The 14,546-nt window shown below is 43.0% G+C and overlaps 1 protein-coding gene across 12 annotated transcripts in view; it reads right to left on the bottom strand.

Annotated features, from left to right (window-relative positions):
* Positions 1 to 478: 478 nt before the first annotated feature.
* R3HDM2 (R3H domain containing 2) overlaps positions 479 to 14,546 on the bottom strand; it is a 163,157-nt gene continuing 149,089 nt past the window's right edge. For 11 of the 12 annotated variants that reach the window (XM_087956488.1, XM_087956489.1, XM_087956493.1 and 8 more), the window contains 6 exons: positions 14,391 to 14,491; positions 8,742 to 8,911; positions 8,494 to 8,641; positions 7,016 to 7,116; positions 5,771 to 5,855; positions 479 to 1,318 (listed from right to left, as the gene is read on the bottom strand). In XM_087956488.1, coding sequence (XP_087812614.1) covers positions 978 to 1,318; positions 5,771 to 5,855; positions 7,016 to 7,116; positions 8,494 to 8,641; positions 8,742 to 8,911; positions 14,391 to 14,491 — 946 coding nt within the window. In that variant the 3' untranslated portion in view covers positions 479 to 977. The remainder of the gene's footprint in view (positions 1,319 to 5,770; positions 5,856 to 7,015; positions 7,117 to 8,493; positions 8,642 to 8,741; positions 8,912 to 14,390; positions 14,492 to 14,546) is intronic. The other variant, XM_087956498.1, reaches the window with a different exon arrangement.

Below are 14,546 nucleotides of genomic sequence, written 5' to 3'. Positions count from 1 at the left end.
CCAACTTATTATGCTTATTTTATTGTTATGAATTTGATTTGTATCCCACCTTATTATTTTTACAAATAACTCTAGGCGGTGAACGTATCCAAACACATCTTCCTTCTCTTCCTATTTTCCCCACAACAACCACCTTGTGAGGCAGGTTGGGCTGAGAGAGAACGACTGGCTCCAAGTCACCCAGCTAGCTTTCATGGCTAAGGCGGGATTTAAACATGGTCTGCTGGTTTCTAGCCTAGTGGCTTAACCACGAGACAATACTGACTGTATAACTCAAGATTCAAACTGGCTCTGGCTTAAGACTATACCTAACCTTACCTTCTGCCCTCACTCACTTCCACCCCCAAAAGGCTAAATATAATATTCCAACTCTGCCTCCTAATGTTATATGTCTGGGATTGAGAAATAGTCAACGCTACTTGCTTGTGATGGGTTTCCGAACATTCAGTTTGCGAAAGAGAGGTAGGCAGGAAACAGCTTTAAAGTGACAGACGATTCTTTTATATTTAAAAACCAAATAATAATATTAATAATAATAAACCCAGATTAAATAAAATGTACAGTGAATATACCCAGCCAACATCTGTTATGTGCAATTAAATACGGCTCCGTACCGCGGCACAACGCTGAACAAAACAATATACACGTGTTCCGTAGAGGGGGCAAAGGGCATGACATGTTCCTCCACACAAAAATAATTAAAAAAAACAGAAGCCCCCCCTCCCGCCAACAAAACAAAAAACAAAACAAATCAATGTCTCTTTTCTCTTCATTTTGTCCATATAAATATCTCCAGGAAATTACCCCTTCTACCACCCAAATTAAAAAAAAAAGGGGGGGGGGAGAAAGAAGGGAGAGGCGCATGTGGAACTAAAGGAGGCTGGTCTAGGGGCCTTTGGAGGGGGGTGGGGGCGAGGCTGGAGATGCCAGTCCAATGTGCTTGTTGCCCCCAGCCCTCCCTGCCCCTCTGTCTGCCCCTATTGGGAGCTGGCACGCTCCAGCACACGCAGGTCGTAGTTCTTTTTGGCCATACGCAACTTGAAGCAGTTAAGAGAGTTGTTGAGATGCAGGGATGCGTTTTGGGCTGCCAAAGGGCTGGGGAAGACGGCCACGATGGTGTATAAGGCAGCAAGGTCAGAATGCCTGCCGTTCTCTGCAGTCCCGTGGTTATTGTCGCCCCCGCCCCCAGGACGCCCCTGAGTTTCTTTCAGCCACTGGATTTTGGCACCAGACAGGGCTAACTGGGTGAAGAGCTTGTCGGCTTCGGTACGCGTGATCCCTTCAGGCAGGTCGGTAACTTCCAAGATACGGCCCAACACTGTCGGAAGAGGCAACCGGAGCAAAGAAGAAAGAAGAGAAATATGGTTAGTATCTTCCTCTGGGGAAGTGGGAGTGGGGAAGAGGAAGAGTCTATGAACAAAATATGCGAGGGGACTTCAGCTTTTGTAAGTTAATAACTTTCTAGACTTCTGACTTGGAGACCTAACTCTCCCGGCCAACCATCTCCCCAGGGACTGAATTCTTGCCTTTTAGAGCTTTTGGCTACTGGCCTTGGAAACAGAACCTAAGGATCACGGGAAGGTTAGTTTTAGAAGTCTCCCCCCTCACACCCCTTCTGTTGAAAGCGAAAGAGCGACATCATCCATTCTTATCTCCTTTGGGACAATCAACACCTGTTCACTAAGTCAAGCAAGCAAGGCTGGGGAATCTCCTTTGCCACAGTACTACTAAAGTACAGCCTGTTTAAATGAGAGATTTCCCCCACCCACTCACCCAGCAGTGTAGGGTACACATTTCCACATATCAAATTGCTTTCGCCGGGCTTTGGTTATCACTGACTCGGTTCCTCAGCAATGTCTGCAAAACGCTACACCAACCTCCCTCTTTTGGGAAGCTATTCCACCTCTCAGCCAGTTCCTCTCCGTCTGTTTCAGCGTATTAGACATTAGCAGGGATGGCCAATCGTGGAAAAACATAAGAACATAACGAGATTGGGGGGGGGGTTTCCCTCCAGAAATGTTACAAAATCATTCTAGTTCTATCTGAAAGCATCGGATCCAATACAGAGAAAGTTGATTTCTAATCAAGTCCTGGCTGGGTGCCAACGTCACGTACGAGCCATATAAAACAAATACAGGTATTTCTTGACTTACAACAATTCATTTAGTGTCTGTTCAAAAGTTACAGCGGCACAAGAAAAAAAAAAAGGAGCTTAGGGCCGTTTTTCAGACTGCTGCAGCATCCCCACAAGTCACGTGATCGAAACTCAGATGCTTGGCGAGTGGTTCATATTTATGACAGTTGCCGTGCCTTGGAGTCGTGGGATTCGTTTTTGCGACCTTCTAACCAGCAAAATCAATGGGGAAGCCAGATTCACTTAACAACCATGTTATTAACTTAACAAATGTGATCATTCACTTAACAACTGTGGCAAGAAAAGTTGTAAAATGGGGCAAAATTCACATAACAAATGTTTCACTTAGCAACATAAAATGTTGGGCTCATCAATGGTGGCCATAACTCGACTACCTGTAACATCAGCTCTGTTGCTTTTAGTTTCAAGTATATTAGCAGTGTTTTGTCTATCTCCTTCAAACATTTTGATGGCAACAATGCAAAGTATATTGGCAGGTTGTTCAAACATTGCTCACCTCAGCCAGATACAGTACATTACATCCTATGGCAGAGATGCCTATTTGAGGCCAGAGAACTACCTATTATCCCAAAATATCCTTGGGCATCATCCCCGGAGACCCACCAATACCAGGTTATTATCTAATTATCAATTAAAATGCTACAGAAAAAGAAAAGGCATTGAAATGTCTGCCCTCATCTTCAGAGACATTCTGAAAATCTCCGTTAGTTGATGGGACCAAAGAGCCAAAGCCCATCATCGATGTTAACTGTGCTCTCCCCCGCCCTAAAAATGGCTTGATTTAATCTGCCAATGGCTTGATTTAATCTGATTGTCCTTTTTTAGAGATTCTCATTCATACGTTCTTATACTCCGTGCACTACATTCCCTTTTGGGGGGGATTTTGGAGAGGGTTTACAAATACAGGAAGAGACAGCCATGGTCGGTCGGTGTAAGCACTCAAATCCCATTGGTGCATTTGAAACTTGTTGGTTTGAGACCTGTTGCTGGGTGAATGTCAGGGGGTGGGATGCTACCGGTTCTGCCCGGCTCCATAGAACCGGTAGCTCTGAAGAGCAGCAGACACCGAACCAGTTCTGTGTTTGCTGCTGTTTGGCCCAACCGCCCGCCTGGTCTCTTACCTGTCCTTTATCCCCTGCTTTTTCAACCACAAAACATTGTCACCGAACCGGTAGTAACACTGGTTGAATCCCATCACTGGTGAATGGCCCTTCATATTACCCTGGTAGCCTCTCTGACTCAGCGTCCTTTCTGAGATATGCCTGGTGCCAGATTTATTATCTTCTCAGTACCAGACTTATATACTGCTTCACCGTGCTTTACAGCCCTCTCTAAGCGGTTTACAGAGTCAGCCTCTTGCTCCCAACAATCTGGGTCCTCATTTTACCCACCTCGGAAGGAGGGAAGTCTGAGTCGACCTTGAGACAGTGAGACCCTTTTAAGTATCTAATTGCTTTTTATTTTATCGTACGCTTTAATTATCATTCTATCGTTGATATTACAAACGTACAGTAAACCATCTAGCAAAAGCTGGTTTTGAAGGGCACCATGCACAGAATTTACAAAAACAAAGAAAAAAATGGAAAAAAAAATCTTCCAAAGAATGTACTGCAGGTGGTCCTCGACTTAAGACCACAATTGAGCCCCCAATTTCTGTTGCTAAGTGAGACATTTGTTAAGGGAATTTTGCCTCATTTTAAGGCCTTTCTTGTCAAAGTTGTTAAGCTAGTAACATGGTTGTTAAGTGAAATTGGTTTCCCCATTGACCTTGCTCGTCAGAAGGTCACAAAAGGGGAACACATGACCCCAGGACACTGCAATCGTCATAAATTTGAGTCAGCTGCCAAGCGTCTGAATTTTGATCATGTGACCATGGTTGTACGCATTGAAAATGGTCATAAATCATTTTTTTCCACTGCTGTTGTAACTTCGAACAGTCACTAAAGGGACTGTTGTAAGTTGATTTTACAACTATATTATAGAGGTAAATTGTAATGTTATAGATCAGTGAAAAAATGATAGGAAAATACTGAGATGTAAACTATATGCAGGCTATATAAATGTGACAACTTCCTAAACAATTCTGGGAAATGTAGTTTGGCGGGATGTTTCTAATCACCCCACTTTAAATATAATTCTCCCAATGTATTCATGAAAGAATGATCGATGCAAAACATTTATAACACACACACAACCCAAAAATCCCTTTCTTATAGACTACTCATTTAAAAAAAACCCCTACCAAGTTGGAAATTAGTATGAGAGGATGATGGCGTGGGTATACATCTTTATCTGTATCTAATCTATATTTCTCCATACCCCTAAATAAAAGGCTCTTCTGAGATATTTCCCTTACAGTAAGCTTGATGTACACTGAATCATTTTTCACAAGGATTCTGTGCTCAGGAAATTAGTCCTTCTGACCATTTGCTTGGCAGTACATCTGAATGTGTGTGCCTCAAGTATGGCAGCATCATAGCGGTTCCAGTTTCCAGTGAGAAGGAGTGCTGGGTCCCAGCAGGCAGGATTCTTTACTAATATTAAACAGGTATGTAACAAATATAGCACCAAGCAATTTTTCCATTGGAGAGTGCAAACAGAGCGGCTTAAAGGAACAGCTCTAATTTGTTTATGGGGGGATTTTCAGTGCCTCTCCTCAATGATTGACATGGGATTTTATTTTTTTTTGCTTCTCAGCCTGCCTTGCACAAACCAAATTTGCTTAATGTATCCCAAGAATGATCAAGATTCCTGGAACAGTTAGTTTCAACCAGCAAACTTCCTGACAGTCAGCATTATTCCTTTTTTAAAAGGCATTTGCAGAAGAAAAGGAATAGGCTGTATATCCATAAAACCCAGTATTGATGGATGGGGGGGGGGGAGGGAGGGGGAGAGAGAGAGAGAGAGAGAGGGAGGGAGAGGGAGAGAGAGGAGTGTAAAACAGATAAATTATGAAGACGGCTGGCTCTATGCCCGTGTAAATATGCACGTGTATTTTTAGGAAGCTTGAAGAAATAGTGGCACTATGTTGGAAGCACTGTAAGATGCCAATAAAACAGCTCCCAGCCCCTTGACATTGACAGCAATGATTTTGCTATTTGCTGCTGCTATCAGACAAGTCCATTAGGATACACCCAGGAGACGGCACCTGGGACATTTGCTGATGAGGGGTCCCAACAAAAATTATCAGTAGCATGGAATGAATCAAATATCCTGAGGCAACATCTACATCTTCAGACGCAAAATGTAGTACAGGTACTCCTTAACGTATGGCTACAACTCAGCCCAAAATTTCTGTTGCTAAATGAGGCATTTGTTAAGTGAATTTTGCCCCATTTAATGACCTCTCTTGCCACATTTGCTAAGTGAATCACAGTTTACTATTACCGAACCCAAAGGTATAATCAGTCACGAGTTTGGAGTCTAAGCTCCGGTCAAAGGAAGACAAGAGATCTTCATGACCAAGTTCGACTGGCATCTTGGCAGAGGATAAGCCTACATCAATTTGATCCTTCCAAGTGACCTTAATCTGGCCATGCCGGCTAGTAATTCCTGCAGCTGGGTTGTTTTGGTTCTGGAAGGCTACTATAATGGGACTGGGGAGGTGTCACTTGCCTACATCACTTGTCCCAAGATCTGTGGATGCTGACTTGAGAGCTTGCTTCTTACTTCGGTTGCCATGCTTCATCCCTGTTTGTGCCTATGAGGGAAGAACGAAGGAATAGTAACAGAGATACACAAATATGCGATCCTTCACATTTTTATGCTGGAATTCATTGCAGGAGTTGGTGCTCCATACTGGAAAGTTTAATCTTTAACCAGTGGGTCAAGCCAAACCAAGTTGGAGAAGGAGCAATTTTGATAAATGAAATTTAGCAGGCTTGGAATTGGATGGGAGATTTTGCATTGTGCACACTTTGACTCTCACAGCTGGTGGATTTTAAAAGGCACAAAGATCTTACTGAGCCTTCACCAGTGTCATCAGTAGCCACAAACACAACCAATTACAAAACAGAATATATGGAAATAAATGTTTCATTTGTGCTTATGTAACATTTATGTTTTGTATTATCTGCTCATTTTTCAACATGAAGTAAGTCCTTTGAATATTGGTCTCTGTTTGACAAAATCAGTCACATCATCTTTTTGTTCTGTTGTAAGTATACCTGGAGTTTTTACAGCATATGGAGGCCGGGAGGTGGGGGGGGATGTTTGCACCCATTTGCCAGATATATACTACACTCAGCAGTCATTCTCTTATCCTTTAGGGCTAGCAGGAATAGCCAGTCATAGATCTACATTAAAAAATTGGTCTGCAACTACCTAGCATTTTTATTTTTGCAGAATGTCAACAGGGCAATAGGAGCCCAGAATAATTCTTGAAAGCAAAGATAACAGGATGATTGCTTGCTGCATGACTGTTTCCTATTTTTGAAAAAGTGGAAAGAATCTTAAGAGGGTTGTGTTGTATTGTGTTGCGTTGTGAAAATTTGGTTGACAGCAATAGCACTTAGACTTATATACCACTTCACACCCGGTGCTTTATAGCCCTCTCTAAGGTGTTTACAGAGTCAACCTATTGCCCCCAACAGTCTGGGTCCTCATTTTACCAACCTTGGAAGGAGGGAAGGCTGAGTCAACCTTGAACCTGATGAGAACTGAACTGCTGGCAGTCAGCAGAATTAGCCTGCAATACCTTATTCTAACCACTGCACCACCATGGCTCATCTAATGTCAAGAAAGTCTAGGATTAGTCACCTCAAGAACTAATCTCTTAAAGGGGGAAAAAACCCCTCTCAAATGTTGACAACTCAGCTGAGAAACGCTTCCTTGAGGCCTCCAGCCCTGTCTTCTTCTCACCTGGTGTGCTGTATAGCTGGACTGGTTGTGCAAGAGAGGTGGGGGGCAAATGGAGAGATTGTACTGCAGCGGCTGGCCCAACAAGGAATAGCGCCCATCACCTGGGGGGAAAAAGAGACCAAGAATAGTTAATTGATGCCCCCCCCCGACTCTCTTTTTGTATCATAAAGAAAGGTGGGAGAGACGACACAGAGTATAGTGATCAAACGCCAATAATCTTTTCTGAGTGAAATTTAGTGGTCTCATGAAACTTCAGCTCTTTAAAAATGTATGTGACTTGGGAAGAGCAATGTCTGTTGAGCATATTGGTGTGATCTTATTAAATCTTCTCTTCTTTATTAAGAAGGACCTTCCCTTCTTCATAAATCAGTCGGTAAACAGTTGAAAACATACCCATTTGCAATGCCCATGTTCTTAATTAGGCAAATATTCAGGTAGAAGTATTTTGATTGCTGTCATTTGAAGCTCCAAGACTATCAAGAATATTGGGATTGTTCAGAATCATAGTGTGAAACCATAGAGAACTGTTCTAAAGGGTGGGTGTTGCAATCTGTAGTGAAACTACCTTAATCTGAAACTGTAAAGATACTACAGGTAGTTCTCGACTTACAGCAGTTCATTTAGTGACCATTCAAAGTTAGAACGGCAGTGAAAAAAAGTGACTTGTGACTATTTTTCACATTTACGACCATTGCAGTATCCCCATGGTCACGTAATCAAAGTTCAGACCCGTGGCAATTGACTCATATTTATGACGGTCACAGAATTCTGGAGTCATGTGATCACCTTTTGTGACCTTCTGACAAGCAAAGTTGATGGGGAAGCCAGATTCACTTAAGAACGGTAATTTAATGGCGGCAGTGATTCACTTAACAAGTATGGCAAAGAAAGGTCGTGAGATGAGGCACAACTCACTTCACAAATATCTCACTTAACAACAGAAATCTGGGGCTCAATTGTGGTCATAAGTCAAGTATTACCTGCACTGCTACTGACAAGTTGGCAAATAGGGCACCAAGCAAGAAGCTCAGGTCTGCAAGACTAAAATCACTTGTATGAAATCGCCCTCTAGTCTAATACAGGGGTGTCAAACTCAAGGTCCATGGGCCACATCCAGGCCACAGGGTGCTTAAATCTGGCCTGACGGGCCAGCCTGGAAATAGCAAAGGACGAGCCCGTGGTGCCTCTGCTAGCAAAAACAGTGTGTGTGTGTGTGTGTGCACGTGTGGTTCCGCGCGCCCCTTTTTCGGCCTAGACGCCCTCCTGCAGCACCCTGCCAGGCAAAACTGGCCAGCCGGGTACTACAGGAGGCGTCTGACCCGTCCTCCCCACCCACCCACCCGGCCCACGGAGGAGAACTACAATGCTGATCTAGCCCTCGAAGAAATCCCGCTTGACACCCCTGGTCTACTACAAACACATTGGCTAATCTTCCATTACGTTCATTATGATCAATCCTCTCCCGCTACCTTTATTACCTTGTGCTGGGCCCACAGGCCGGGGGAACTGTGTGAGCACCGGAAGGGGACTGAGACCTGTGCAGACACTGTTGAGGCTGGTAACGGGTGATGGTGTAGGGGACTGTGTAGGGGATGTGATAGGGCTGTTCAGCTGGGTGCTGCTGGCCTAGAAACAGAGGGGGAAATAGTCAAAAGGATAATCGCACAGGCTGGCAATGAGCACAACTACCGACGACCCAATCTTTTCTCCCTGTTCCCCTTCCTACCTGAGCGCTGGTATCCGGGTTATAGATGTCGCCAGGCTTCTGACTTCGCTGGTCTAAACTGTAGTACTTGCAGTGGTTCCATTGTACCATGGATGAATTCTGAGGAGGCTGGGGGCCATTGGGCACGTTGAGTTGCATGACCACAACGCCAGGCCCTGCCGGAGACACCCCTAAGAAGAGAAGGAGGGGGGGAATGATGAGATTATTATGGATGTTGAGTCAAGCATCAACCTTCTTGGTCTCTTTTCCAGCCTCTTCTCCTTGGGGAGGATGTGGTCACAAGAGAAATGTCATGGGAATCCATTTTAACATAGGCAATTCTTGGGTTATGGCAGCATTTCCTTCCTGGACCTCTTGAGCAAGTCTACTTTCGCACAGTTTGCCTGCCATATTTGCATATGCACAAAATGGCAGATGGCTTCCTCCATGTATACAAAAGAGTATCCAGCTTTTTCTGCAAGGGCTAATATGGTGGGTCATGTTTTATGTTCCTTGCACACAGTTTAAACACATGCAAATTGGCTCAACTCAGAGACCACCTATGCTAGCATTTCATCATCTTATTAATGTACATGGCCGTTCATTTCATAGAACTACATTAGCAATAAAATAAATGACTTGGAATAAATTATTTCTTCTCAGAAATCTTATGAAATAAATGTTAAAAGCATGAGGGGAAAAAAGCAACAAGTTCTAAAAAGTATAAAATTGAGGCATGGTGTATGATTAGACACATTAAATGAATGAGTGTACATTAAATATTCTAGAAAAGCATTTCAATTAGAACAGTGAGCAATAAACCAGACTGGTTGACTCCTGTAGTAGACCAATCTTTCTTAACCTGTTGTGCCCCCCTCTGGTACACACTGGGACTGCAACTCCCAGCATTTTCAGAAACAATACTACCAATCCAATCAACCAATCAATCAGAATAGAGCTGGAAGGGACCCTTGAGGTTCTCTAGTCCAGCCCCCTGCTCAAGCAGGAGACCCTACACCATTTCAGACAGGTGACTGTCCAGTCTCTTCTTTAAAAAACCCCAGTGATGAAGCAACCACAACTTCTGAAGGCAAGCTCCAAAGAACCTTGGGAGGTCTCCTCCCCAAACCTTCTTATCCATATAAAAAAAACAGATTTTCAAGGAGCTCATCTTCATTTGAGGAGCATCAATCTCAACAGAATGAGGGGTTCTCCCGTGTCTGTGATCAAAAGCAAAAGCAGCAGGATGGCACTCTCCCCACCACCAATAGAGATGACCCCCAGGCCATTTCTGCCCCAAATCTCAGCCTGCAACCAGACCAGAAAGCATCCAAACAAAATCCTTCTCCTCCAAAGGAGGTCTGGGAACTCAGCTGATCCCAGCCCAGCCACCAGGAAACATCGGCCTTTATCCCAACTGGCAGCTGCTCCACAAGGCCGTTTCTGGTCCACAGCAAGACAGCACTGGGTAGTTAATTAAATACATCGATGGAGATTCTCAATCATCCAACAGAGTTGCCTGGAAGTTGCATCATAGCAACCGGATTTCATTCTCTGAAATGTTTCATTGCTTATCCAAGTAGCTTCTTCAGCCTGAGCAAGCTGGTTAGTTGAGATCCCATATATGTCACTTCTAATCTGAATAATTCTAATTCTCATTTCTAATCTGAATAGGCTGGTAAAGAAACATTTCAAACTGAAAAAGAAAAGAAGTCCAGCTGCCATGATTCAACCTCCAATTAAACTGGAAGTGCTGTAAAACATCTGGAGGGTGTGCTAGGCTGGGAAGGGTACACAGGTAAGGTTAGGCAGGCTAGGAAGACAAGTGGAAAACCAACAGCTGTGAAAAGAATAGATAAATCTTTCCCTTCAGATGTCAGTCTTTTACTTCATGGTAAATGTGAAGACAAAAACTCAGGTGTGTTTGCTTCCCTAAAATGAGCCCAGTCTTCAGAATACAGTCTACTCAGGAAGGAATGAGCTACACCTGCTTTGGCTGTGGAGTTATCATGGGCAGTGGTAGCCATATAATGCCACATTAATCAACATTAATCATTTCAAAGATGAGAAAAGACGAAGAGAAACAGGGACTCAGCACTGGGTATAGCAAAGTTTCCAGATCAGTGATGGCAAGTCTTTGACATGCCTATTAAAAGACTCGCCATAACATTTGAGTGACATGTCAGCATTCACCAACACTCAATAAGTATTCTCAAAAGTATGTCCTGTCCTTGTGCAATTTGCACAGACTGTGGAGGTTGTGCCAGAATGGGGTGTACTCTCACATGGCCTCCAGAACTTGTGCGAGAGGCCTATACCCAAGCTTAGCTTCAGGAGGCTCTGAAAAATGTGTGAGAATGGGGGCATGCTTTGAGGCGATTTTTGGAGACTGCAGAGGCCATGTGAGAATGGGGGCAGGCTTTTGTCTCAAAGGTGTATTTTTTTTTCCTTCAAAAGGAAACTGTACAGTTTTCTCCTTGAGGAAGATGATGTTTCGCTTCTTATCCAAACCGTCATCTTCTTCCTCGAGGAAAAAAACAGTCCAGTTGCCTTTTGAATAAAGGACCTTTGAGACAACCATCAACCTGGATGATTCAGAGTCTTCACAGACAAGGCTTTTGTGTGGATCCTTTGGGAAGTTGCCTGAGAGGACGGTGTTTTTGTTCAGTCTCTGAAAATTGCCCAAGGACAGTTTTCAGAGGCTGCAGAAGAGCATTTGAATACAAAGAACAACCACCTGAAGGCAAGCAAGTAGATCCTGGGGATCACACACGAGATCGGACTGCATTTTAAAAAAAATTAACGAATATGTAAAAAATTGTTTCTTTTTTTGCTTGGAGGGGGAAATTGACATGCCAATAGAATCAAGTTAGGCATTTTCTGATTTTTTTGACATTCTGAGCCTAAAAGGCTGTTCCAGGTGCTTTTGATGCTTTTTGTCTCAATAAAGCCGCTTCCCAGGGCCAGAAGAATTCTAAGTACATTAAACTAATTTACTTGAAAAGTAAAAATAATTGCCTGAGATGGGTGACAGGGGGGCAACTTTACTCCCCCAAGGTTCAAACTTCAGCTTTTTTCCCCCCAGGTACCTTAACGAGAAACAGAGCGAACACATCCACGCACGTGTACGGACAGAGTAAAGGATCTGAAATTGCATAACTTTCAAGGCCGATTCTTATATATAAGAAAATGGGAGACATGGAGGAGAATAACTCTGCTTTCACAAACAGCTCTCATTTTGTAGGCTTTGGAGTAAGCTTTTGAAATTGATTATCTTACTTATTTTCCCCTTGAAGGAATGGAAGGATGGAATGTAACATTCAGACTGGCCATATGGTGGATCTGCAGCTTTGGGGTTGTGAAACTGGCTCCCAGTCAACAGTGTGAAGATGCTCACTCTCCGTTTGCCTGGGAAATGGGGAAACTGCACTTGGCCCAGAAACCTCTTCACTTCACTGCAGTGACTTTGAACCAACACACACACACACACAAACACACACCATACAGAGGCCGGGAGGAAAACAGCTGGGGGAAAGCTGCAGGGATAAAACCAGATGGGCCCCATTCAGCAGAGAAATTACTGCTGCTCCACAGAGTTGGCAACGATGAGCATCTCAGACCCGCCCACTCAACGTCACAGTGAGAAAAATGATTGCTCGGTTAAAACCTTCCTCTGCTGTCAAACACAAGAAAGATCAAAAGGACAAAAATGCTACACTTCTATAATTTACAACCCTGGCAATGGCTCTGAGATGCTGTATCTGCTTGCTGCCAAAGGCTAGACTTTACTCTTTATTCATTATTGAAAACCTATAATTACAATTAACCTTATTCACTCGGTTTGGCAGAGGGTCATGACCAAGAAAAAGACCCACAAAGGACACAATTAACAGAGGCCCATTGTGATGCCTTCTCTGCCACCCAGGATGATATCAGCCACTATCAAGCAGAGACTTCTGGAACAAGGAATTAAATTTTCCTTCCATCCTGAGGGGGGTTTTTGGACCAACCAGAGGCAATCAAGAACAATTTCCTATAATTTCTCCCTGGCCAGTGTGAGCCAACAGAATGGGCATGTTCTGGGTAGATCCCTTCAATTAAACAGTTTCAGGGCCCAGGAAACATGCCTTCCCCTAGAAATTTGGGTGGCTCCTTCCCTGATGGAGTTTCAGAGAGGCTTAAAAGACTTTTATGGACTGGAATGATGCCCCTAGTTGGATGTGCTTAATTTGCATATGTTCTGGAATTGGTTGTCTAGATGTTCCATCTTCTTTATTTCCTTCGCAGTATTTTCATTTACCTTCTCAGTATTTTTGCCTTGTTTCTTTATACTGCGAGCAGCCCAGATTTGGCTTGGAGTTGGGCACCATGGAATTAAACAAATCTGGAAGCTTGTTTGAAAGCTTATCTGGAGTTCCTTTACAAAAAGCCAAATTGGTGTTAAAAAGCTTTCTAATCCTAGCTATAGTTCAAGATGTTTTCATAAAATTAATTGCTACCAAATTGAGCATTTAGATTACTACATTCAAAACCTCTCCAAACATCATATGGGTTCCTACAAATCAGTCCAGAAAATTATGGGACAGAATCCAAGAAGAGGCTTATAGCATCTTTATGAGATGGTATTTTACATGTCGTCTACATTTGTACATTCATGGCAGACCAAAACAGCCTAAACCCAAAAGGGATAGAGTTAGGCAGGAAAAAAAATATTGATTGGCAAAAGACATGAGTAGGGATAATTGGGCAATGACAACAATTATGTTTGTCCAGTTTGCATATATAGTATTAGACTGACCTCTAGTTTCCAAAATTAAGGGAAGCAAATATTATTGGATAATAATTACTGAGTAAGGTTTTGTACCTGCATGGGATAGTTAGAATCTTCAGGAATCAGCCACTGGACAGACAAATTACAGTGATCTCCAGGGTTATGTTTCACAGCTAAGATTAAATGTCATTGTGCATATTCCTCCTAAAAATTCCATATCTGGCCATACATTTAGTTACAGCCTGTTTGATTGGGGACATCTTTAGCAATAGCAATAGCACTTAAGACTTACATAGTGCTTTACAGCCCTAAGCTATTTACAGAGTAAACAATCTGGGTCCTCACTTGCTTATATATACAGTATATATATATATATATATATAATATAATTACCAGTTACTTTCTAACTGGTAATGTACCATAGATATTTTTTCAAAAGGGTTCAGAAACCTTAGCTAATCCAGAACACCAGAGATCAACAAGAGCTAATTGTAAGGGGAATGATGGGGCATTTATACTCAACAAAAGGATATAATGCATTTCAATAAGGGAATCTACACAGCCTCATTGGCTACTAGTCAGCTTCCAGGTATATTATGGAACATTATTTAGGGTTTAATATGACTCGATAATTTTGGATAAAGCTGTTGGGAAAGACTTTAAGATCTGAAGAACACATTAATTTCCATCTCATTTGATGCAAATGCAAGAGAAGGCCTTCTTTGCCACTGTTTCCAAACTTTGGAATTCTTTGCCAAGGAAGGTAGCTCCTCCATTGTTGGGCCATAGGTCACTTCTATCAACCTAGCCTCCAATAGGTTTTAGAGGAGGTGTGTGTACTGTTTGCAGATCAATCACAGTCTCCCAGCTGTTTCTACTGGCAAAGTCCCCAGCCTTACCTGAATACTGTTGCTGCATTTGGGGTGGGCTGCAAGGAGAAGGGGATTGGGGCATCTGGTACTGCTCTGTTCCTGGAGGCTGCAAGAAGCCAACAGAAGGGCTAGAAAGAGAAAAAGGACATCAGTTGGAGCAGGTTGTCATCATGATGGGGATAA

Source organism: Notechis scutatus, chromosome 2, assembly GCF_049901735.1.
Source record: "Notechis scutatus isolate UNSWTSFEM ecotype Mainland chromosome 2, rNotScu1.2, whole genome shotgun sequence".
Taxonomy (NCBI): Eukaryota; Metazoa; Chordata; class Lepidosauria; order Squamata; family Elapidae; genus Notechis; species Notechis scutatus.
The sequence above is the reverse complement of the archived record's forward strand: the minus strand, read 5'-3'. Positions and strand labels throughout refer to the sequence as shown.